At 44.9% G+C, this 25070-nt stretch overlaps 1 protein-coding gene across 1 annotated transcript in view; it reads right to left on the bottom strand.

Annotated features, from left to right (window-relative positions):
* The window catches only part of LOC124798170 (putative phosphatidate phosphatase), a 356955-nt gene that overhangs the window by 60979 nt on the left and 270906 nt on the right, over window positions 1-25070 (bottom strand). The window contains exon 6 of the mRNA XM_047261453.1: window positions 5931-6107. Within this exon, the coding sequence (XP_047117409.1) occupies window positions 5931-6107 (177 nt within the window). The remainder of the gene's footprint in view (window positions 1-5930; window positions 6108-25070) is intronic.

Genomic DNA, 25070 nt, shown 5'->3' with positions numbered 1-25070 from the left:
CGCTACGAGCTTCGTGGTTCACCGACCCAGGACGTCAAAGTTGAGTGGTGTTTTAAGTACCCAAGCCACGTCCATTAATGTTGTGTGTTTCGTTTGGGTGGTTTGCTGTTGGGGAGGTTTTCCTGTGAGCAACACCGAGTGCTTGTATTGCTGAAATTTAGCCACCATGTGGTGGAATTAACTATATTGGTTGACTACAATTCAAGTGCACCAGCGGAATTTTCTGCCTTGTGGCCGTTAGTGTTCCGGTTACCTGCCCTGGCCACTAACGTAATTTCTGACAGTGTCCTTTCCTCACCTGTTGTTGCTGTCCAACACGGTGTGTATTTTCGACAGCTCAATACATATACGTATTTGATTATGGATAATTACGCCCATAACATTTTGTGTTTGAATTCTCATGTACGGATTGGTGGTAAGCAAGTCGTTTGTAGGTCTGTCCATGGCTGTCCCTTGGTTGGGTTCCGTCGGATCAAGTGTAGTTGGGCTCCCCACCTGTCTCACCTAAGTGAACGAGGGCAGACCGACCCCCTGGAGGCTTCTGAGTGCCGTTGTCTTTATTGTCTTTCTCACCAGTGTTTAATTGTCTGTTTATAATGTATCATAGCCAGTGATTTAAAAAATTCTTGGGTTTACTGTGTTTTATGTAAATTAAGCGCCTTGAGCCGCGTATAAGTAAGTTCGAATTCTGAGAAGTGGACATTTGCTGAAAGGTTATTGTCGTTGTGTTGTCTTTTCTTTTAGTGCGGTTTCAGCCACTTAAAACTTGAGGCTTATGGTTATAGCTTTTTTTTTTAATTTTGGAAAAATAATTGTGGGCCTTCAGCCGCTTGGAACCTTATTCTTAAAATTACCTTTCAAGCTTAAATATTGCGGTCTTCTGCCCTTAAAGGTTTATGGTATTTCTGAATTTTGGAAAATCAATTGTGGGCCCTCAGTCGCTTAATGAAAGGTTATGGTAATTTATTTTAAAATATATATATATATATATATATATATATATATATATATATATATATATATATATACGCTCAAATTATTTTACGGCTGAAGGCCTCCAAACAAGGAATCTTAAAAGCAACATAATAAATTTCAAGTAAACGAAGACACGCAGTTGTTTGGAGGCCTTCAGCCGTGAAATAATTTGAGTTTGAAACTCTTAATTGTAAAGGTTCGGCTATGTGCCGCTTTGGTTTAAAGGTGTTATTAAATCACAATAGATTGCAATTTTAAGGTGAGGCTGACCCCAACCTTATTTGGCCGTTTCCTGTTCTTCCCAGCGGGTTTAGCGGGCGCCTCGGTTTTTGTGGCGTTTCGCCAGCACGAGTGGCTGGCATTGTCAAACCTCCAGTTCACCACCAGCAGTGGAGGATGAAGCTTAGACAACGCCAGCCACTCGTGCTGCCGAAACGTCAGAAAAAATCATCAGACGCACATCGGCCGAAGAACCCGATACAGAAGCCAATAGGCAGTTTGCCTCGTTTTCATTTGACTGCCCCTTATGCACGGTCTAGTCACATTAATGTGATCACCACCTGTGGTAGACGTCGGTGCAATAACCGCTCACTGAGGACAGGTGGCAGCAGTAAGACTGGACGGTGTATAAAACTTGTCAAAGGGACGCGGTAAACAGTGCAGTCGTTGCAGTAATGCGGAAACCGAGCGATCTGTCTAGCGTCCAGAATGGCATTGTGAGTGGCTTTTGGGCGAAGAGTGGAAGCTATGTTTGTAAACTATTCGCGTGCCGCCTCGATTGAAAACGGCGCTACGCAAAACCGACGCCGACGCAACTGTGATGCATCATGGGCCGTAGACGACAGGGGTGGACGACGCCTGCCGAGATGTGTTCTGACGAAGAGACGTGCACCTGTTGAGCAACTGAGCCCCCAGATGAACCAACGGAGTCTCCTCAACGACGGTTCAGCGAAAGCTGCTGCGTATAGACCGCCGCAGCAGGTGCCTGGTTCATCCACACATGCAGACTGTTGCTCATCGGCGTCGAAGGCTGGAATTTCCGCGCCATTACTGCAACTGGATGTCCAGTGAGTGGGGACAGGTGGTATTTTCGGATGAATGACGTTTTATGCATCGGAGACATGGTTATTGGCGCTTGCGTCGTGAAACGTCTGAAAGCAAAAACTGCAACAATCGTCGGAGGGACCCAGGCCAGAGGGCATTCCCTGGGTGATCTCGGCATTCTGGAAGAGACAATGATTCAACACTAGTATGCATGTATGCTCGAGGACCACGTGCACCGCAACATGCAGTTTCTGTTTCCTCGGCACGATGGCACGCACCGCAGGACAAGGCAACGTGTCACCCAGCTCGCAATGTACGTGTGTTTTTGCAAGAGCACCATGATGAGTCTGCCGACTCGCTTGGCCACCAAACTCCACGGATTAAAACACAGTGGACAATCTATGTGACCACCTCGATCGGCCTATTCGCGCCACGGATCCTCAACTGAGAAACCTAGCGCACCTGGCCACGGCTCTGGAGTCGGCATGAATCCGCAACCCTGTTGCTATCTTCCAGAAGCCCACCGACACTATTCGTGTATGTCTCGCAGCGGTCCACTGAGCAAAAGGTGGTCATTCAGGCTTTTGGCAGGTGGTCATATCAATGTGGCCGGCCGCTGTGGCCGATCGGTTCTAGGCGCTTCAGTCCGGAACCGCGCTGCTGCTACGGTCGCAGGTTAGAATCCTGCCTCGGGCATGGATGTGTGTAATGTCCTTAGGTTAGTTAGGTTTAAGTACTTCTAAGTCTAGGGGACTGATGACCTCACATGATAAGTCCCATAGTGCTTAGAGCCATTTGAACCATTTTGAACATCAATGTGACTAGAGAGTGTATCTTCCACCCGTATTATAAATTAAAGTCAACCGCACCATTAAGTATTACCTATGTGAGCTACCATTGGTATTTCCATATGGTTTTCACTAACAGATAGGCTGATTCACGAGCAATATAACTACTGCTATACGAGACGAATCGCCCGGCCGTGGATACTCCCCATCCCAACCCCCTCACTGTTAGTGGTAAGACTGCCAGCGGATAGTCCATCAAAAGCTGAACGTGGATCAAGCATGAAAACAGGAAGAAGATATGATGAACCCTGACAAACAGAAGCAAAATATAAACAGTGAACGACCAAATCCCAAAATATGTAACATTGAACATGTGTGTAAGCTATGGCGTCGTGGTTATGTTGTCACGGCGTAGGGCTATGAAGGTGGAGATCCGTGTTCAAATCTCCCTCGTGCCATATATATAGTGTGTGTATCTGTGTTATAAAATGTCCGTCCGGTCATTGACGTACCTGTTCGCTGTATTCAAATTTGTGCCTGTGCGTCCCTTCGCAACAGCGAGGTGTAAGGAAGGGACCTCAAGACGTGCGCACCTCCTATTCGTTCTGCACAAGTACCACATGTTACCAGTCTTGCGTTCCGTTTTGGAAGTTTTGACTCTTGAGTTCCTTTGTTGTAACATAGTTCGCACCCGTTTATTAGCTATTTTCGTTTCTGTGAGAGCTCTATGCGGCATCTCGCATGCTCTCACTGTTCATCATATTTACTTCAGCGTAATATATTATTACCATGTGAGTCATATTCTAAAAGCAATGTATAGCAAGACAGTTGCCAAGACTACAGAAGAAGAAAACACACTTCAAATGACCGGATGAAAAGTTTATAGTTTTTTTGAAGAAAAAAGAAAAGAAGGAACACGAGGGAGATTTGAACACGCAACTTCCACGCCACCGTCTGTCACCATGACCACACAACTACGACCCCATTATCCTTGTGATTTTTGTGTTGTTTATCTTTTGCTTGGACCGTTCACTGATTAGATTTTGCTTCTTTTTTTCACGGTTCAGCACACCTCATTTCTGTTTTAATGCTTGATGTGTGTTCAGTTTTTGACGAGCTGTCCACTGGACTACATCTGAGAGGGTAGGGATGGGGAGTTTCCCTTGTTAGTGCTATCCGCGCTCCGCAGGTTCCTAGTTCTTTTAACGAATTTGAAAGCAATATTTTATCTGCAGATTCTAAAAATAACCAAAAAATTTTGGTCGTCCGTAAAATCTATGAACGCTACAAATAATTCAATACCTTCTCTTGCTGACAGTACGGATAAGGTAACTGATAATGATAAACACAAGGCCGAAACTCTAAACCTAGCTTTCAAAAACTAGTTTACGGAAGAGGACTGCAGCACCATTCCTCCTTTCAATTATTGAACAAACGAAAGGATGGCTGACATAGTGTTTAGTGTATCTGGGACTGTAAAACAGTTAAGATACTTAGACACCAAGAAGGCACCTGGCCCAGACGGTATCCCCGTAACATTTTATGTTGACTATGCTACAAATATAGCACCGTTCTTATCCATCATGTATCAGAGATCATTGGAACAGCGGAAAGTTCCACGGGACTGGAAGAAGGGCCAGGTCATAGCAATCCATAAAAAGGGTAGAAAATCGGATGCACGTAATTACCGGCCAATTTCACTGACATCGATTTGTTGTAGAATCATGGAACATATTTTGTGTTCACACATAATGACCTTTCTAGACTCTGAGAAGTTCATCTGCAGAAACCAGCACGGTTTTAGGAAACAGCGGTCAGGAGAGACACAGCTGGCCCTTTTTGTGCATGATATACAACAGGCTCTAGATACCGGCTCCCAGGTTGATGCCATATTATCGACTTTCGAAAGGCATTCGACTCAGTTCCGCACTGTCGCTTGCTACAAAAAGTGAGCGCCTACGGTCTATCCGATGACATATGCGGTTGGAGAGAAAGTTTTCTAACAGGTATGTCGTCCTGAACGGGGTGACTTCAGCAGAAACAAGCGTAACTTCAGGTGTGCCCCATGGCAACGTAATAGGTCCTCTGCTTTTTACGATTTACATAAACGATCTGGTTGATGGTACTGACAGCGGCCTGAGACTGTCTTCCGATGATGTTGTAGTCTACAGGAAAGTACTATCACACGAAAGTTGTGAACAAATCAATGAGGATTTGCACAAAATAAATGTGTGGTGTAATGATTGGCAATTATCTCTCAATATTAGTAAGTGTAACCTACTGCGTATAACAAGGCGAAAATCCCCATTAATGTATGAGTACAAAATAAATGCCCAGTCTTTGAAAGCGGTAACGTCCATCAAGTATCTGGGTGTGACTATTCGAAATGATCTCAAATGGAATGATCAGATTACACAAGTAACGGGTAAGACGAACTCTATGTTGTGGTTTATTGGTAGAATCCTGAAAGGAAATAACTTACATTACGTTAGTTCGTCCAGTCTTAGAGTATTGTTCGTCTGTGTGGGACCCTTTCCAGTTGGGGCTGATTCAAGAGATTGAGAAGGTCCAAAGAAGAGCGGCAAGATTCGTGACTGGTACATTTAGCCATCGCGAGAGCGTTATAAATCTGATAGAAAGGTTGAAGTGGGACACACGCCGAGCCAAACAGAAGGGGCTGATCACTAAATTCCGAAATGCGATCTTCACCGAGGATGTAGAGCATATATTATTACCGCCAGATTTCAAATCGCGCAATGGTTACCATTCAAGGATAAGGGAAATAAGAGCTCGTACTGAGGCGTTCAGACAGTCTTTTTTCCCTCGCGCGATCCGCGAGTGGAACAGAGGGGAGGAGGGGGGGGGGAGACTTTGGCGCGAATTGTGCCCTCCGCCACACGCTGCTTGGTGGCTAGCGCAGTATATATGTAGATGCAGATGTAGCCAGATAAAACGAGGGTAGGGTATCCACTTACATATGCTTCTGAGATCCCGTCAAGTTAGAAAATGCGCTTACTTCAAATCTGACGCAGAAAACACAATGCTCCGAACTTTAACTGAGGCACAGAGTGTTCGTGTAGTACAGTAGCAAGCCGACAGCAGCAGTGAATATGAAGTGCTTACCGTGAGGATGGCGGTGGCGGTGCCTATGGAGGATCCGGCGAGGACGTCGCTCCAGTGGTGCATGTAGTCGGAGACCCTGGACAGGGCGCAGCACCAGGCCGCCAGGAAGAGCACGAACTGCAGCAGGTGGCGCGGCAGCGTCGCCGCCCAGGGGCCGCCCGTGCGCCCGATGTAGATCTGCGGGCACACCGGCGTCTGCGTCACTGAATGCCTAACCTCTCACACAGTCCCAGCTGCAGGTTGTCTGTCTGACGGCTTCCAGGGCCGACAAACTTCATATAATGACTGGAAGAATTTAAAAACTTAAAATGTTATCATACTCCACTCATTAAGGCCTATAACCTTATGTCGGACGTTTAACACAATAAGACCAATATTTAAGTTACGTATTATGCGTATGTCTTGAAGTAGCTTTAGAAAGCATCGCTCCTGCTAAACGCAACTCGCCCTTTTTTCACATGATATCTTGCGAACCGTGGATGAAGTGTATCAGACGGATGTCATATTCCTTGACTTCCGGAAAGCGTTTGATTCGGTGTGCCACTGCAGACTCCTAACTAAGGTACGAGCGTATGGGATTGGTTCCCAAATATGTGAGAGGCTCGAAGACTTGTTAAGTAATAGAACCCAGTACGTTGTCCTCGATGGTGAGTGTTCATCGGAGGTGAGGGTATCATCTGGAGTGCCCCAGGGAAGTGTGGTAGGTCCGCTGTTGCTTTCTATCTACATAAATGATCTTTTGGATAGGGTGGATAGCAATGTGCGGCTATTTGCTGATGATGCTGTGGTGTACGGGAAGGTGTCGTCGTTGAGTGACTGTAGGAGGATACAAGATGACTTGGACGGGATTTGTGATTGGTGTAAAGAATGGCAGCTAACTCTAAATATAGATAAATCTAAATTAATGCAGATGAATAGGAAAAAGAATCCCGTAATGTTTGAATACTCCATTAGTAGTGTAGCGCTTGACCCAGTCACGTTGATTAAATATTTGGGCGTAACATTGCAGAGCGATATGAAGTGGGACAAGAATGTAATGGCAGTTTGTGGGGAAGGCGGATAGTCGTCTTCGGTTCATTGGTAGAATTCTGGGAAGATGTGGTTCATCTGTAAATGAGACCGCTTATAAAACACTTATATGACCTATTCTTGAGTACTGCTTGAGCGTTTGGGATCCCTATCAGGTTGGATTGAGGGAGGACATAGAAGCAATTCAGAGGCGGGTTGCTAGATTTGTTACTGGTAGGTTTCATCATCACGCGAGTGTTGCGGAAATGCTTCAGGAACTCGGGTGGGAGTCTCTGGAGGGACAGGAGGCGTTCTTTTCGTGAATCGCTTCTGAGGAAATATAGAGAACCAGCATTTGAGGCTGACTGCCGTACAATTTTACTGCCACCAACTTATATTTCGCGGAAAGACCACAAAAATAAGATAAGAGAGATTAGGGCTCGTACAGAGGCATCTAGGCAGTCATTTTTCCCTCGTTCTGTTTGGGAGTGGAACAGGGAGAGAAGATGCTAGTGTTGGTAAGAGGTACCCTCCGCCACGCACCGTATAGCGGAGTATGTATGTAGATGTAGATGTAGATGTAGCATAGTTCACGGAGCGCAAATTATTCAGACTATATTCACGCAGTATTTGAGACTGCAAAGAGCACTTAGACATTTCCAACAAACTTTACACATAATTCCACATACCTTCTAATTTTTTCCTCTCTGACAGCCCCACTCCCTTCCCAACAACGAAAAAAAATTATCGCTTATTCATTTTCGCTAAGTGTGTAGTAAAACCTGAATGGCAGGCATAACATTTTAATTGGTTACTTCTTTACTACTGACTCTGTTCGCATTACATTTTGCAGACAGTATACTAATATACCACTTAATGTCCCTGTAAAATTATATCATTGTACGACGCATACCTTGAAGCGCCAAAGGAACTGGTGGAGGCATGCGTATTCAAATACAGAGATATTTAAACAATGTTAGAGAAGGAAAGTTGCTAATCTTTTTTGTTGTGCGTATCTCAGACGTAGCAACTCCGCTATGTGGTGAGTAGCAGCTTTCCTTGTCTAATATTGTTACTTTCCATCCTCAGTTTTTCATTGTTTGAGATATTTAAAAAGACAGATTACGGCGCTGCGCTCGAAAACGTCCATATAAGACAACAAGGGTCTGGCGCAGTTGTTAGGTCGGTTACTGCTGCTACAATGGCAGGCTATCAAGATTTAAGTGAGTTTGAACGTGGTGTTACAGTCGGCGCACGAGTGGTGGGACACAGCATCTCCGAGGCATCGATGAAGTGGGGGTTTTCCCGTACGACCATTTTACGAGAGTACCGCGAATACCAGGAATCCGGTAAAACGTCAAATCTCCGACATCGCTGCGGTTGGAAAAAGGTCCTGCAAGAACGGGACCAACGACGAATGAAGAGAATCGTTCAACGTGACAGAAGTGCAACCCTTCTTCAAATTTCTGCAGATTTCAATGCTCGTCCATCAACAACTGTCCGCGTGCTAACCACTCAACGAAACGTCATCGATATGGGCTTTCGGGGCCGAAGCCCCACTCATGTACCCTTGATGACTGCACGACACAAAGGTTTACGCCTCGCCTGGGCCCGTCAACAACGACATTGGACTGTTGATAACTGCAAACATGTTGCCTGATCGGACGAGTCTCGTTTCAAATTGCATCGAGCGGATGGGCGTGTACAGGTATGGAAACAACCTCATGAGTCCATGGACGCTCCAAATCAGCAGGGGACTGTTCAGGCTGGTGGAGGCTCTGTCATGGTGTGGGGCGTGTGTTGCATTGATATGGGACCCCTGTTACATCTAGATACGCGTCATTCCTGTCTGGTCACCTGCATCTATTCATGTCCATTGTGCATTCCGACGGACATGGGCAATTCCAGCAGGAGAATGCGACACCCTACACGTCCAGAATTGCTACGAGTGGCTCCAGGAGTTTCTGAATTTAAACACTTCTGAGTTTAAACACTTCCGCTCGCAGCCGAACTCCCCACACATGAACATTATTGAGCATATCTGAGATGCCTTGCAACTTACTCCTCAGGAGAGATTTCCATCCCCTCGTACTCTTACGGATTTATGCACAACCCTGCAGAATTAAAGGGGTCAATTCCATCCAGCACTTCTTCATACATTAGTCGAGTCCATGCCACGTCATCTTGCACGGTACTTCTGCTTGCTCGCGGGGGGTCCTACACAGTATTAGGCAGGTGTACAGTTTCTTTGTTACTGTAGTTCAGGTGATACGACGTCATAAAATTGAGATATGTGAAAAACTAGGGTTTTGCGTCTTCAGCCATGAAGTTTTTATATGATTAACATCAACTCTTTAACATACTGACTCTTTCGCAAAGCAATCAGACGATGTTTGAAGCCGTTTTATTCACGGGACCTAGATTCTTTGCAAACAGTGTTTTGTTGCGGTGTTGAGTATTCAATCAAAACTTTCTTTCCTTGTATTACAACTTTTCGTATCTTCTCCTGTGTTGTGTTCTTGGTAGAGACTAATGCTTTCTGTGAGGATGTTGTCAGTTTCAATATTATTTGGTTGGCGGTTTTCCATAAAACATAACAAATAGCTGTCCAAGCATGTTTGGGTAAATGGGAAAAAAAGGAATACTTTATTTTTCGCGGAAACTGAGTTTTAAACTCAAATTTAATTCTCAGGTACGTGCAAAACTGCGTGAACAGGAGCTTCGGATCCCAGTAGGAAGGCCAGCGGCCGAATGTGTCATGAAATGAGTGAAATACTTGTAGTCCAAACAAACATATAAACGATACGTATTACAGAAATGTATGTATGTAGGTTCCACATGTCCTCCTAAACCACTGGATAGATTTTAACGGAACTTCTCTTTCATATCATTTACTATGCCTAAAGAAGCACTGTGTGAGAGAGAATCACGTACCTTCAATGTGGAGGTGGTGGGGGTGTGAACGGTATGATATAGAAATATAACTAGAGAATATCTAGAACAATTTTAACCAAATTCTGTACACACGTGACCCACAACTTTTGTTACAAAAATACTGTGTTGGTGATATGCTTCCACGTACTACCTCTTCGTGTAGGTGTGGGTGACGTGTAAAAATGTCTGGTAACGAGCTATAATAGTGTAGGGGTTTGGATAGGCGCTTTGGTGACAGCCATGATGACGTTTCGGCTCTACGTGTGTGTGTGTGTGTGTGTGTGTGTGTGTGTGTGTTTGTGTGTGTGTGTGTGTGCGTGTGAGTGAGTGAGTGAGAGGGGAGAGAGAGAGGGGGAGAGAGAGAGAGAGAGAGAGAGAGAGAGTGGAGTGCAAATACAGTGACATAAAAGGTGATCTTTGTAACGCCAAAAGTAATTTCTGCCAGACTGGGCACACGCATCGCTTGCAATCTGGAAAAAAGTTACTGTAACTCTAAGACCTCCCCTCCCCCCCCCCCCTCCACGCCCCCCCCCCCCCATATCACAATCGATACGATATGCCATTGAACTTCTAAAGACTATTAGTCAAATGTATATGTAAAAGGGCAAAGAAATATCTCTCTACTTCATAAGCCACTAAAAGGCATTTAATAGAAAGCAGTGGGATAAGGTCATGAGCATCTAGAAGGGAAAGGGAGCGACGTGTACGCAGACAAGACTAAATGTGAATCTGCACTTGACCCAGAAGGGTTTCACATAGGAAATGAGACCTCGAAAGACAGCAAGATCAGAAGAAGGGTCAGATATGGATGTTGTGTCTCTCCCGTTTTTTAGCATTTGTTTGGAGAAAATAGTGAAAAGTTTTTCGGATGGGAAAAGAGGCGTCGGGATAGGTGAACGGAAAACACAATGCATAAGACTCGTAGAAGACGTGGTGATTCCTGCAGAAAATGAAGAGACACTGATTCAGATGCTAAATGACCTGAACGAAGCATGTGTAGCACATGGTACGAAAGTGAAAAAAAGAAAAAAAAGAAAAAGAAAACGATAGGCATCGTTATAGGCTTAAAGAAGAGAAAAGCGAACTACAATTTAGGGATAGAAACCGTATAACAGGTGAGAGCTTTCAAGTACTGGGAAAGATTGATTAGGGAAGAACTGCTGCGTGAACAGGACTTCAAAAGTCAGAATGGCTCTGGCGAAAGTGGTGTTTCAAAAACAGAAAAGAGTCTCAGCTAATGGTTTAAACACAGAATTAAGAAAGCGACTAGTGAAATGTCTAATATGTGGCGTGGCTTGATACACAGCACGGACGCCGACACTGAGAAAACGGGGCGAGAGGAGAATTGAATCTTGTGAGAGGCGGATACGGCGCAGGACAGACATCAGCAAGGCTGGTAAAGTCAGGAATAAGGAGATACTGAGATGAATTGGAGAACATCGGAGGACGTTGCTGGCAGTGATGAGTGGGAAGTTAAACTGCATAGGACATAATCTGACACGTGATTCCCTCCTAGTAGAGGGAACTGCAGGTTTTATTCAAGAGAAGAGAGTAACGTGCAGGAAAAGATACCAGGTGGTCTCCCTACAGCACATTATTTTTTGTACTGTTTGTTGTGATAAGGTGTAGGAAAACGTGACGTCAGCGCCTCAATATGCTGCCTATATACATTATTTTGGAGTTGGAATTGGTGTTATTTAGTATTAGCCTTGGTATTATTTAGTACTTGACTACGAAAAAGAAAGGAAGTACAGCCCTTAAACTTAATAGAGAGACCTGCAACAACAGTTCCGATCGGTAAATGTCGCAGCCTTTGCAGGAGCCGCTGCTGATCAAGAAGGACTACTAGCTCATAACTTCAGAATTGTTAACCACTTTTAAATACCTTCTACCCAGAGGGCTGTCGACCAACTACCGCGAGCTAGCAACAACTGCCTAAAATGTTTAAACATTCCTTCCTTTCAGTCAATCAGTCTTAAGAGCACGGTCTAAGGCACTGCAGTCATGGACTGTGCGGCTGGTCCCGGCGGAGGTTCGAGTCCTCCCTCGGGCATGGGTGTGTGTGTGTTTGTCCTTAGGATAATTTAGGTTAAGTAGCGTGTAAGCTTAGGGACTAATGACCTTAGCAGTTAAGTCCCATAAGATTTCACACACATTTTTTTTTCTTAAGAGCAGAATGCAAACACTCTAATTACTCATTTCCTTCTCCGGTTAACAGCACTCTTCCCGAAAGTGCTGTTTCCCTTGTAGGTTTCTTTCGCTAGTTTAGTTCCAACGCGTGCTGGAATGCAGACAGTCATAGCGTCGAAGCTAGCGTTGCTGGTTCCAACCAAAACCCATCTTAGGCAGGCTATTGAAAGACCTGTTAGTTAGCACCAGACTGGACAAAGCTCAAATCTTGCGTCCCATCGGGCAAGAGGATGACTCTACTGTGTGTTCGGGAATAAAATGTTGCAGTACGCTGCAATACCCCTAGCAACAACCGCATAAGCGCTGAGGATCGCAGTAGACAAGTTGTGAATTTCTGGGGAATGACTATGCGAAAGTGCCGCGTTATAGCCTGTCTTGCCTAAATACAGCGATAATGACGTCAGTACTGTTCGTAGTTTGACAGTTGTGAATAATAAAATGTTTCTGTCAAGACAAACAATAAACCTCAGTGAGAGCAGACATCTTTCTAAAGACGCTGAATAGTATTCCGAAGCACTTGGGGTTCAAATCCCCGTACGTCAGAATAGTCTTCAGTTGTCTTTGCACTCTCAGTATGTCACATAAGAATAAGCACTTCTCTAGAAATATAAATTTGTCTGTATCCAAATTATTATGTCAGTAGACCGCGAGGGGGATAACAAAGAATGAAGAGGAAATTGGAAATTTTGTGGTAAGGACTATGGGAGCAAACTGCTGAGGTAATCGGTCCCTAGGCTTACGCACTACTTAATCTAACTTAAACTAACTTACGCTAAGGACAGCACACACACCCATGCCCCAGGGAGGACTCGAACCTCCGACGGGGGGAGCCGCACTAACCGTGACAAGACGCCTCAGACCCCACGGCTACCCCTCACGTCAGTGAAGAGGAAAGCAGAGGATAGCCTAGCATGGAAGGCTACAAAGTCCAAACCTTCCGCAAGGCAAATAACCAAATGATGATGACGCAACAAATCACATAACTGCATAGAGCATAGTTGCCTAGAAATAAGCTTTTGTAATCAGGGAAAGAGTTTACACTCACCGTGCACCGTCACTCCCCTCACAACTTTTTCCAAAGCTGAATGAGATTTTCACTCTGCAGCGGAGTGTGCGCTGATATCAAACTTCCTGGCAGATTAAAACTGTGTGCCCGACCGAGTCTCGGTCGGGCACACAGTTTTAATCTGCCAGGAAGTTTCTTTTTCCAAAGCTGTTTCACAGAGGAAGACCGCACTGCAGTTCCTTCTCTAAATCCTTGCACAAACGAAAAAATGGCTGACATCGAAATAAGTGTCGAAGGAATAGAAAAGCAACTGGAATCACTCAACAGAGGAAAGTCTACTGGACCTGACGGGATACCAATTCGATTCTACACAGAGTACGCCAAAGAACTTGCCCCCTTCTAACAGCCGTGAACCGCAAGTCTCTAGAGGAACGGAAGGTTCCAAATGACTGGAAAAGAGCACAGGTAGTCCTAGTTTTCATGAATGGTCGTCGAGGAGATGCGCAAAACTATAGGCCTATATCTCTGACATCCATCTGTTGTAGAATTTTAGAACATGTTTCTTGCTCGCGTATTATGTGATTTGTGGAAACCCAGAATCTACTCTGTAGGAATCAACATGGATACCGGAAACATCGATCTTGTGAGACCCAACTCGCTTTATTTGTTCATGAGACCCAGAAAATATTAGATACAGGTTCCCAGGTAGATGCCATTTTCCTTGACTTCCGGAAGGCTTCCGATACAGTTCCGCACTGTCACCTGATAAACAAAGTAAGAGCCTACGGAATATCAGACCAGCTGTGTGGCTGGATTGAAGAGTTTTTAGCAAACAGAACACAGCATGTTGTTCTCAATGGAGAGACGTCTACAGACATTAAAGTAACCTCTGGCGTGCCACAGGTGAGTGTTATGGGACCATTGCTTTTCACAATTTATATATATATATATATATATATATATATATATATATATATATATATATATATATATATATATATATATATATATATGACCTAGTATATAGTGTCGGAAGTTCCATGCGACTTTTAGCGGATGATGCTGTAGTATACAGAGAAGTTGCAGCATTAGAAAATTGCAGCGAAATGCAGGAATATCTGCAGCGGATAGGCACTTAGTGCAGGGAGTGGCAACTGACCCTTAACATAGACAAATGTAATGTATAGCGAATACATAGAAAGAAGGATCCTTTATTGTACGATCATATGGTAGCGGAACAAATACTGGTAGCAGTTACTTCTGTAAAATATCTGGGAGTATGCGTACGGAACGATTTGAAGTGGAATGATCGTATAAAATTAGTTGTTGGTAAGGTGGGTGCCAGGTTGAGATTCATTGGGAGAGTGGTTAGAAAATGTAGTCCATCAACAAAGGAGGTGGCTTACAAAACACTCATTCGACATATACTTGAGTATTGCTCATCAGTGTGGGATCCGTACCACGTCGGGTTGACGGAGGAGATAGAGAAGATCCAAAGAAGAGCGGCGCGTTTCGTCACACGGTTATTTGGTAAGCGTGATAGCGTTACAGAGATGTTTAGCAAACTCCAGTCGCAGACTCTGCAAGAGAGGCGCTCTGCATCGCGGTTTCGAGAGGGTGCGTTTCTGGATGAGGTGTCGAATATATTGCTTCCCCCTACTTATACCTCCCGAGGAGATCACGAATGGAAAATTAGAGAGATTCGAGCGCGCACGGAGGTATTCCGGCTGTCGTTCTTCCCGCGAACAATACGCGACTGGAACAGGAAATGGATCTAATGACAGTGGCACGTAAAGTGCCCTCCGCCACACACCGTTGGGTGGCTTGCGGAGTATAAATATAGATGTAGATGTTATTAAGTTCGTCCCACTCACTCTGCTGGACTGGTTTGACGTAAGTCCCGGCACAGCTATTAGACCAGTGCGTCCACGGTGTTCCTGAAGGCTGGTGCCGGTGTCACGCCCACGCCCGAGCAGCGGCCGTGCTTCAGATTCCCGCCACCAACAGCACGCTACACGCTACACGCTACAAGCTGGAGACGTGCCTGGCCCAATCGGAGCGTCCGTGCGTCTCGCCGGAATACAGATAGGCTGCCCGTGGCACGGCAAGTAGGCGGCCATTAGCATGCCGCAGCGCTGCCGCCGTCCAATCTGTTTCCGTGTGGCGGCCGTCGGCCCCACAGCTGGCTGGCACCTCATAACAATTCCGTGCTGCGCCCAGTTCGGCTACGGGACCGCTACCAACTTTCTCCGCCACATCTTTCTGTTGTCGAGAAATCTTATGGTCGTTTGCTTCGACTGTCGGATACACATGTGCGACAGTTCGCTAACCTATTTGCGTGCGTGCGTCGTGACCCACTCGCTGACGCTAAGAGAACACTGGTTATGACTAAAACTCAGTTGTTCACAGACCTCCAGTGTAGGCTGTAATTATCGTATGGCTGCAAAACTTGGTAGATATTCTAATGCATTAAGGCGCAACTTCCATAAGCTTGTTTTCGAGAGAAAAGTGCTTCGGAAGATCTTCGGTCCAGTTCTCTATGCAGATACAGGGGAATGGAGGATCAGATACAACCAAGAGCTTGAGGAACTATACCAGCAGCCCAACACAGCAGGAACTGTCAAAGCCAAACGAATGCAGTGGTACGGCCGTGTAGCCCTGGTGGAGGATCACAAATGGCCTCGGAAGCTCCTGGATTTCACACCTACAGGAAAGAGACCGCCAGCGCTGGAGGGATGGGCTCCATGAAGATTTAAACCAAGTGTCAATATATGTGAACGGACGGCGGATAGCAGCAATGGACAGAATACAGCGCAGGAGGAAACTTGTAGATGCGTGCGGTCCACTGGGCCTCATCACGTTGTAGTAGTAGTAGTATTAAGGAACAACCGATTTATTCTGAAGAAAAATGAGTTACATTTATGGCCACCAGGCGCAAATATGGCGCTGTGCATGCAAGAAATAAGTACAGAAATGTTTCCATAGGTAATGGATTAACAACGGGACGTGGGCGGAAAAGGTCACACTAGTGAGAAACTGCAAAATGTTGATTTTGTTATTAACCACTAATTACAAAATTTGTTCATGCATACCACAGACGTTGACGAGATACTGCATTCGTAAAACAATGTGATCAGCAGTTGCTTGCAGTACATCCGCTTGGTTCTGAGCAACATATTACTGTATAGTGGCCTTCAGATCAAGAAGAGAACAAACGTGTCCCTGGTGAAGACGTTCTTTTAACATCTCCAGAGCCAAAAAGCACATGGATTCAGATCAGGTGATTTTGCAGACCATGCGTCTGGAGAACCTCTGGGTGTGCCACGTTCGTGGAAGGTTGCATTAAACAAATCTTTCACTGGGCGAGAGACATGAGGTGTTGCCCCATCTTGCATGAAAACAGCGTCTTCCACACAGTTGTGGTTTTCCAAAGCAAGTATCACATGTTGTACAGTGAGGTCTCGATAACGTGGAAACATCCGGTACGACTGACAGGCCCTCTGGGTGTATTCCCTTAAAGAAGAAAGGACCGAGAATAAAGGTGCTTGTGAATCCACACCACACAGCCACATACGGCGAGTGCAAAGGCTCTTCGTGCATAACTTGCTCTTTAACAGTACACCAAATTCAGCAGTTCTGTGTATTCACTGCCCCCGTAGTGTAAAATGTGCCTCGTCACTCCTTAGAACATCGCCCAGCCACATGTCATCAACTTCGATCCAAGCCAGAAACCGAAGATCATCTCCAGAAGGTTGCTGCGGCACATGATGTTCCAGCTGCTGCTCCATCTGGATCTTGTACACATACTAGTGCAAAACAGACGGCAAAACTTACGTTCCCTTGAACATGGGGTGGACAGTTCTCGTGACATTGCACGACGTTAGCACAGGCCTGGGCACGTGCTTCGTGGTGATTTACAGCAACATCATCCTTGTCAGTAGTTCTCATCGCGCTAGGACGTCTTCCTCCTCTACGTGCCACACCAAGCTCACACCTGTTTCGTATTTCATTATCATCTTCCTTTAACTATTTAATGACAAATGGTTCAAATGTCTCTGACACTATGCGACTTAACTTCTGAGGTCATCAGTCGCCTAGAACTTAGAACTAATTAAACCTAACTAACCTAAGGACATCATACACATCCATGCCCGAGGCAGGATTCGAACCTGCGACCGTAGCTGTCGCTTGGTTCCAGACTGTAGCGCCTAGAACCACACGACCACTCCGGCCGGCATTTAATGACATAAAACCCCTCCTCAGACCTTTCAGTCGACGATAGACCCTCAGTGGAGCACTATAATTGCTGCCGTTTACTTAAAACTGTTTCATTACGGCGCTCCGTCTGTCTTCTTGGCAACCATACTGTTCACTCAGGTTGTGACTTGTCAAATGACAGCGTGGACGTCACACAGTCATACAAACAGTGTACAGCGCCAGATTTACACTTGATGGCCAAAACTGGAAATAATTTTTTTCCAGAATATATCACTTCCGGCCTTCCCCCCATGAACCATGGACCTTGCCGTTGGCGGGGAGGCTTGCGTGCCTCAGCGATACCGTAGGTGCAACCACAACGGAAGGGTATCTGTTGAGAGGCCAAACAAACGTGTGGTTCCTATAGAGGGGCAGCAGCCTTTTCAGTAGTTGCAGGGGCAACAGTATGGATGATTGACTGATCTGGCCTTGTAACATTAACCAAAACGGCCTTGCTGTGCTGGTACTGTGAACGGATGAAAGCAAGGGGAAACTACAGCCGTAATTTTTCCCGAGGGCATGCAGCTTTACGGTATGGTTAAATAATGATGGCGTCCTCTTGGGTAAAACAATCCGGAGGTTCAAATGGTTCAAATGGCTCTGAGCACTATGGGACTCAACTGCTGAGGTCATTAGTCCCCTAGAACTTAGAACTAGTTAAACCGAACTAACCTAAGGACATCACAAACATCCTGCCTGAGGCAGGATTCGAACCTGCGACCGTTGCGGTCTTGCGGTTCCAGACTGCAGCGCCTTTAACCGCACGGCCACTTCGGCCGGCCCCGCAGGTAAAATAGTCCCCCATTCGGATCTCCGGGCGGGGACAACTCAAGAGGACGTTGTTATCAGGAGAAAGAAAACTGGTGTTCTACGGATCGGAGCGTGGAATGTCAGATCCCTTAATCGGGCAGTTAGGTTAGAAAATTTAAAAAGGCAAATGGATAGCTTAAAATTAGATATAGTGGGAATTAGAAGAAAAAGGAAGAGAAGGAAAAGTAGTTGGTGAATATGGACTGGGGCAAGGAATGAAAGAGGAAGCCGCCTGGTAAAATTTTGCACAGAGCATAACTTAATCACACCTAACACTTGGTTTAAGAATCATGGAAAAAGGTCATATACGTGGAAGAGGCCTGGAGACAACTGAAGGTTTCAGATAGATTATATAATGGTAAGACAGAGATTTAAGAACCAGTTTTTAAACTGCCCATTAGGGCAGATGTTAACTCCAACCGCAATTCATTGGTTATGAACTATAGATTAAAACTAAAGAAAATGAAAAAGGCGGAATTTGAGAGGATGGGACCAGGATAAAGTGAAAGCACCAGTGGATGTAGAAAGCTTCAGAGAGAGCATTAGGGAACAATTGACAAGAACAGGGAAATGCAATACAGTAGAAGAGTGGGCAGCTTTGAGAGATGAAATAGTGAAGGCAGCAGAGGATCAAGTAGGAAAAAAGAAGAGACTTGTTAGAAATCCTTAGGTAACAGAAGAGATATTGAATTTAATTGATGGAAGGAGAAAATACAAAAATGCAGTAAATGAAGCAGGCAAAAAGGAATACAAACGTCTCAAAAATGATCGACAGGAAGTGCAAAACGACTAAGCAGGGATGGCTAGAGGATAAATGTAAGGATGTAGAGGCATATATCACTAGGGGTAACATAGATACTGCCTACAGGAAAATTAAAGAGACCTTTGGAGAAAAGAGAACCACTTGTATGAATACCAAGAGCTCAGATGGAAAACCAGTACTAAGCAAAGAAGAGAAAGCAGAAAGGTGGAAGGAGTATATAGAGGGTCTATACAAGGACGATGTACTTGAGGGCAATATTGTGGAGATGGAAGAGGACGTAGATGAAGATGAAATGGGAGATATGACACTGCGTGAGGATTTTGGCAGAGCATTGAAAGACCTAAGTCGAAACAAGGCCCTGGGAGTAGACAACATTCCATTAGAACTACTGATTGCCTCGGGACAGCCAGTCATGACAAAACTCTACCATCTGGTGAACAAGAAGCATGAGACAGGCGAAATACCCCCAGACCTTAAGAAGAATATAATAATCCCAATCCCAAAGAAAGCAAGTGTTGACAAAGTGTGAAAATTACCGAACTATCAGTTTAATAAGTCACAGCTGCAAAATACTAACACGAATTCTTTACAGACGAATGGAAAAACTCGTAGAGGCCGACCTCGGAGAACAGCAATTTGGATTCCGTAGAAATGTTGGAATACGTGAGACAATACTGACCTTACGACTTATCTTGAAGAAAGATTAAGGAAAGGCAAACCTACGTTTCTGACATTTGTAGACTTAGAGAAAGCTTTTGACAATGTTGACTGGAATACTCTCTTTCAAATTCTGAAGGTGGCGGGTGTCAAATACAGGGAGTGAAAGGCTATTTACAATTTGTACAGAAACCAGATGGCGGTTATAGGCGTTGAGTGGCATGACAGGGAAGCAGTGGTTGAGGAGGGGTGAGACAGGGTTGTAGCCTATCCCCGATGTTATTCAGTCTGTATATTGAGCAAGCAGTAATGAAAACCAAACAAAAAATGGAGTAGGAATTAAAATCCATGAAGAAGAAATAAAAAGTTTGAGGTTCGCCGATGACATTGTAATTCAGGCAGAGACAGCAAAGGACCTGGAAGAGCAGTTGAACGGAATGGACAGTGTCTTGAAAGAAGGATATAAGATGAACATCAACAAAAGCAAAATGAGGATAATGGAATTTAGTCGAATTAAACCAGGAGATGCTGAGTTAATTAGGTCAGGAAATGAGACACTTAAAGTAGAAATGAGTTTTGCTATTTGGGGAGAAAAATAACTGATGGTGATCGAAGTAGAGAGGATATAAAATGTTGACTGGCAATGGCAAGGAAAGCGTTTCTGAAGAAGGGAAATGGTGCAAATGGCTCTGAGCACTATGGGACTTAACATCTATGGTCATCAGTCCCCTAGAACTTAGAACTACTTAGACCCAACTAACCTAAGGACATCACACAATACCCAATCATCACGAGGCAGAGAAAATACCTGACCCCGCCGAGAATCGAACCCGGGAACCCTGGCGCTGGAAGCGAGAAGAGAAGTTTGTTAAGATCGGGTGTAGATTTAAGTGTTAGGAAATCTTTTCTGAAAGTATTTGTATGGAGTGTAGCCATGTATAGAAGTGAAACATGGGCGATAAATAGTTTAGACAAGAAGAGAATATAAGCTTTCGAAATGTGATGCTACAGAAGAATGCTGAAGATTAGATGGGTAAATCCCCTAAGTAATGAGGAGGTATTGAATAGTATTGGGGAGAAGAGGAATATGTGGCACAACTTGACTGGAAGTAGGGGTCGGTTAGTAGGACATGTTCTGAGGTATCAAGGGATCACCAATTTAGTATTGGAGGGTGGCGTAGAGGATAAAAATTGTAGAGGGAGACCAAGAGATGAATACACCAAGCAGATTCAGAAGTAGGAACTTGGAGATGAAGAAGATTGCACAGGATAGCGTAGCATGGAGAGCTGCATCAAACCAGTGTCTGGACTGAAGACCATAACAACACCACTTACGGATTAAGGCATTGGCGTAGCCACCAATTTTCGCTGCCATACGATAGCTATAGCCCACACTGGGCTTCCATTTAGTAGTTGTACTTTAATTGTAACCAGCCGGTATCTTCCCTGAGTTTTTTAGGTCCTGAAGCCACATGCAGTTAATTGGAAAGTACATTAAGATCGGAACACGCAGGAAAGTGTCAGGGTTTGTTCTAGTGTTTTGTAGAACAAGTGCTTACAAAAGCGAGCCAAAACTACAAAGAACTTGGCAGTTTGAGTCTAGATATCAGTGTGGCGCGTCCGTCCTGGACTAGATGCACTCTCTGAGTGGGTAGGAGACTGTGTCAGAAAGCCATTGTATTCTCGTCTGAGGCAAATTAACGACTGTTCCGATGATCTTGGATATCCTGGGCGCTAACACTGGGACAGAGTTGACATCTGAACTGCTCCCACACATGTTCTATCGAGGACAGATCTGGGGATCTTGCTGGCCACAGGAGTACCTCAACATCATGCAGACGGTTCATACGGACATGTAGATTGTCCGACTGAAAAATGACACCACGATATTCTCAGCTGAGAAGTAACATAGGACACAGAATCTCGATGATGTACCATACTGCTGTCAGAGTTCCCTCAATCACTGAAGCTATGCTCTATGATACAATTAAATTTTCCTCTTGACTTTTAAGTCTCATCTTTGTCTACAATAATGACGGAAGCTGAAGAAATGAGTTAACATTTGTGCCATGGCCGGGACCTGAACGCAGGTATCTTTGCTTACTTTTTTATTTTTTTATTCTCTGTTGATCTCATTTTGTTCTATATTGTTTGTTGTATTTGTTCTGTGTGACCGTCCCAAGACACCCATTCAGCTTCTTCGTTGATCCATTCACTCAGTGTTTTTTATTACAGAGGGTAGCTAACCCTCTGACCGTACACGCTGACTCACCATGGCGGCTTGCTTAATAGACAGTTATGCTAGCCGTTACACCACCGTAACAATAAAGCTAACACAGGTGCAGAAACTACCCTAGTCCAACGCCCTCCCTAACACAAACTTCAAAATATGCTGAGGATGTGAACTGAAGCTTGTGTTAAGGTAGGCATTGGACTAGGGTAGTCTGTGCAGCTCTAAAACGGTTCAAATTGCTCTGGGCAATATGGGACTTAACATCTGAGGTCGTCAGTACCCTAGACTTAGAACTACTTAAACCTAACTAACCTAAGGACATCACACACATCCATGTGTGCAGGATTCGAACCTGCGACCGTAGCAGCAGCGCGGCTCCGACTGAAGCACCTAGAACCGCTCGGCCACAGCAGCCGGCGTCCGTGCAGCTATGTTTGCTGTAATGCTATGGTGGTGGAATGGGTAGCATACCTGTCTAGTAAGTAAGGAGCCCCAGGTTGAGGTCCTGGCCATGGCACAAATTTTAATTCATTTCTTCAGCGTCCATCACTATACCCCATGGCTCCCCACACCATCATGCCAGCAGTAGTATCCCTGTGCCTCTCCAAAACATCAGATGAATGGGACCTCTCCACACTCACGGCCGTACTTCCCGACGATGGTCATCCGGCACACTGCAGAACCAAGATTCTTTGCTGCGACATCATTCATCAGGAGTCCATGAGTCCGGGCAAAGGGACCACTCCAAATGCAGCTGTTTGTGTTATGGATGCAGCTGTTTGCGTTATGGTGTTAAATGCAGCCTACACAAGGGACTGTATCTCCTTAGCCCAATTGCTGCAAGTCTCCGACCAATGGTGTGGGATCATACAGAATGTTGCGGGCTGTCCGTTACTTGTTCTTAGGTGCCAGTCACATCTGTGAAGGGATACGATGTTACTGATGCACAGTTGGGCTATCCTCCATTGTGGTGGGGAGATATGGACGACCAGAACCTTCACGAGGAGAACGCCTGCCCTCACGTTCCCAGGCGGTCCACTATCGTGCTGCTATAACGTCCGAATGCCCCACAAATCTGGATATTGCAGAATTCGACCATCTGGCCAAGTGAATATCCACAATGAGGTCACTTTCAAACAGTCAGGTGCCGATAACGCTGTATCATACGATTAAGCAGTGGCTCTGTAATCTGTACAGTGATCATTCGTCATCCGACGCTCTTCACGCCATTTGTGTAGTGTGATTCCGTGTTGACGTTGCGAAGTGTCAGGGACAATGGAGGAGGGTAAACGAATCAAAATAAGTATAGTAAAATCTCTTGCACTTCAAGCGCTTTGCTTTCCACATTCTGCGACGAGATAGCTTGGACCAAAATAAGAAAACTGTCTAGCACACATGTGCTATAAAACAGATACCATAAGAGCTGTAAGTAGTCGACCAGTAGAAGAGATTTGCATCGCAGTAGCAAAGACGAAAAGCTGTTCATAGATCTTAAAGTATGCCGTGTTATTGGACATTTGTTCTTGTTTTGGTCCGTACCACCACCTCTCAAAATATGGAAAAGGAGAGGCTTGCAATGGAATAGATTTGTTTCACATTATGGAACATGAAGTGCTCATAGCACTTTAGGTATGCATTTTAGAGCCAATGTTTACTAGGTTACTTTGATGTATTTACCTTTCTCCATCGTCCCTGAAATTTGAAACATAGTCACGGAATCACCCTGTATGTACCACCAGGTCTCGCAACAGCACTAAAACGAACAACAGCAAAGCACTATAGCGGATGCTCTACACTGAAGAGCCAAAGAAACTGGTATACCTGCCTAATATCACTTAGGCCCCCGCGAGCACGCAGAAGTTCCGCAAGATGACGTGGCATGGACTCGTAACTAATGTCTGAAGGACTGCTGGACAGAATTGATACCATGCATCCTGCAGCGCTGTCCATAAATATCTAGGAGTACGAGGGGGTGGAGATCTCATCTGAGCAACACGTTGCAAGGCATCCCAGATATGCTCAGTAAGGTTCATGTCTGGTGAGTTTGTAAGCTAGCAGAAGTGTTTTAATTCAGAAGTGTCCTGCCCAAGTCCGTCGGAATGCACAATAAACATGAATGGGTGCAGGTGATCAGGCAGGATACTTACTTACGTTTCGCCTGTCAGAGTCCCATCTAGAAGTTATCAGGGATCCCCTATCACTCCAACTGCACACGTCCCACATCATTACAGAGCCTCCACCAGCTTGAACAGTCCTCTGCTGACATGCAGGGTACATGGATTCATGAGGATGTCTCCATACGCGTACACGTCCATCCCCTCGATACGTTTTGGATCGAGACTCGTCCGACCAGGCAGCATGTTTGCAGTCATCAACAGTCCAATGTCGGTGTTGACGGACCCAGGCGAGGCGTAAAGCTGTGCGTCGTGCAGTCATCAAGGTTATAAGAGTGGGCCTTCGGCTCCGAAATCCCATATCGATGATGTTTTGTTGAATGGTTCGCACGGTGAGGCTTGTTGATGCCCGCATTGACATCTGCAGCAGTTTGCGGAAGGGTACACTTCTGTCACGTTGAACTATTATCTTCAGTCGTCGTTGGTCCGGCTCCTGCAGGTTTTTTTTTCTTTTTTTTCCGGCCGCAGCGATGTCGGAGACTTGATGTTTTACCGGATTCGTGATATTCACGGGACCCTCGTGAAATGGTGTACGGAAAAATTCCTACTTCTTCGCTACCTTGGAGGTGCTGTGTCCCATCGCTCGTGCGCCGACTATAACACCACGTTCAAACTCACTTAAGGGGGGGGTAGGACGTCAAACGGACCGACTTGGAGCAGGAGAGGCAACACAGGACATTTTAATTTTCAGTGTCTATACTTTTACAAATAAATTCATAAAACTTTGTCAGCATCACCAGGAAGGATTCAGAATTCACACTCATTGCAGTGGAAGTTCGAAAACATATCAAAATAATTTTTTTTTATCTGCGAAATTTTATCACATTTTCGCTTACTAATGGCTGCATTTGTTGCTATAGGTACACTTTTCTTCATAAGTTAGAGAGATTCTTCGATGAATTTTGCACAGCATACATACAATACTTACAGGTGTGTGAAACTCTAGAATTTATTTAATTTATGAAAAAAACGAATGAACTGTTATAATTTAAACTTCATGTTTAGAAAAACACAAATTTTATAGTTAATTACCTCAATTTTTACCACAGTTGTTAATAGATTTCGAGAATTCTAGAGTATCATATACCTTTAAGTATGGTTTGTATGG

The sequence above is a fragment of the Schistocerca piceifrons genome, chromosome 5 (genome assembly GCF_021461385.2).
Source record: "Schistocerca piceifrons isolate TAMUIC-IGC-003096 chromosome 5, iqSchPice1.1, whole genome shotgun sequence".
NCBI classification, from domain to species: domain Eukaryota; kingdom Metazoa; phylum Arthropoda; class Insecta; order Orthoptera; family Acrididae; genus Schistocerca; species Schistocerca piceifrons.
The sequence above is the reverse complement of the archived record's forward strand: the minus strand, read 5'-3'. Positions and strand labels throughout refer to the sequence as shown.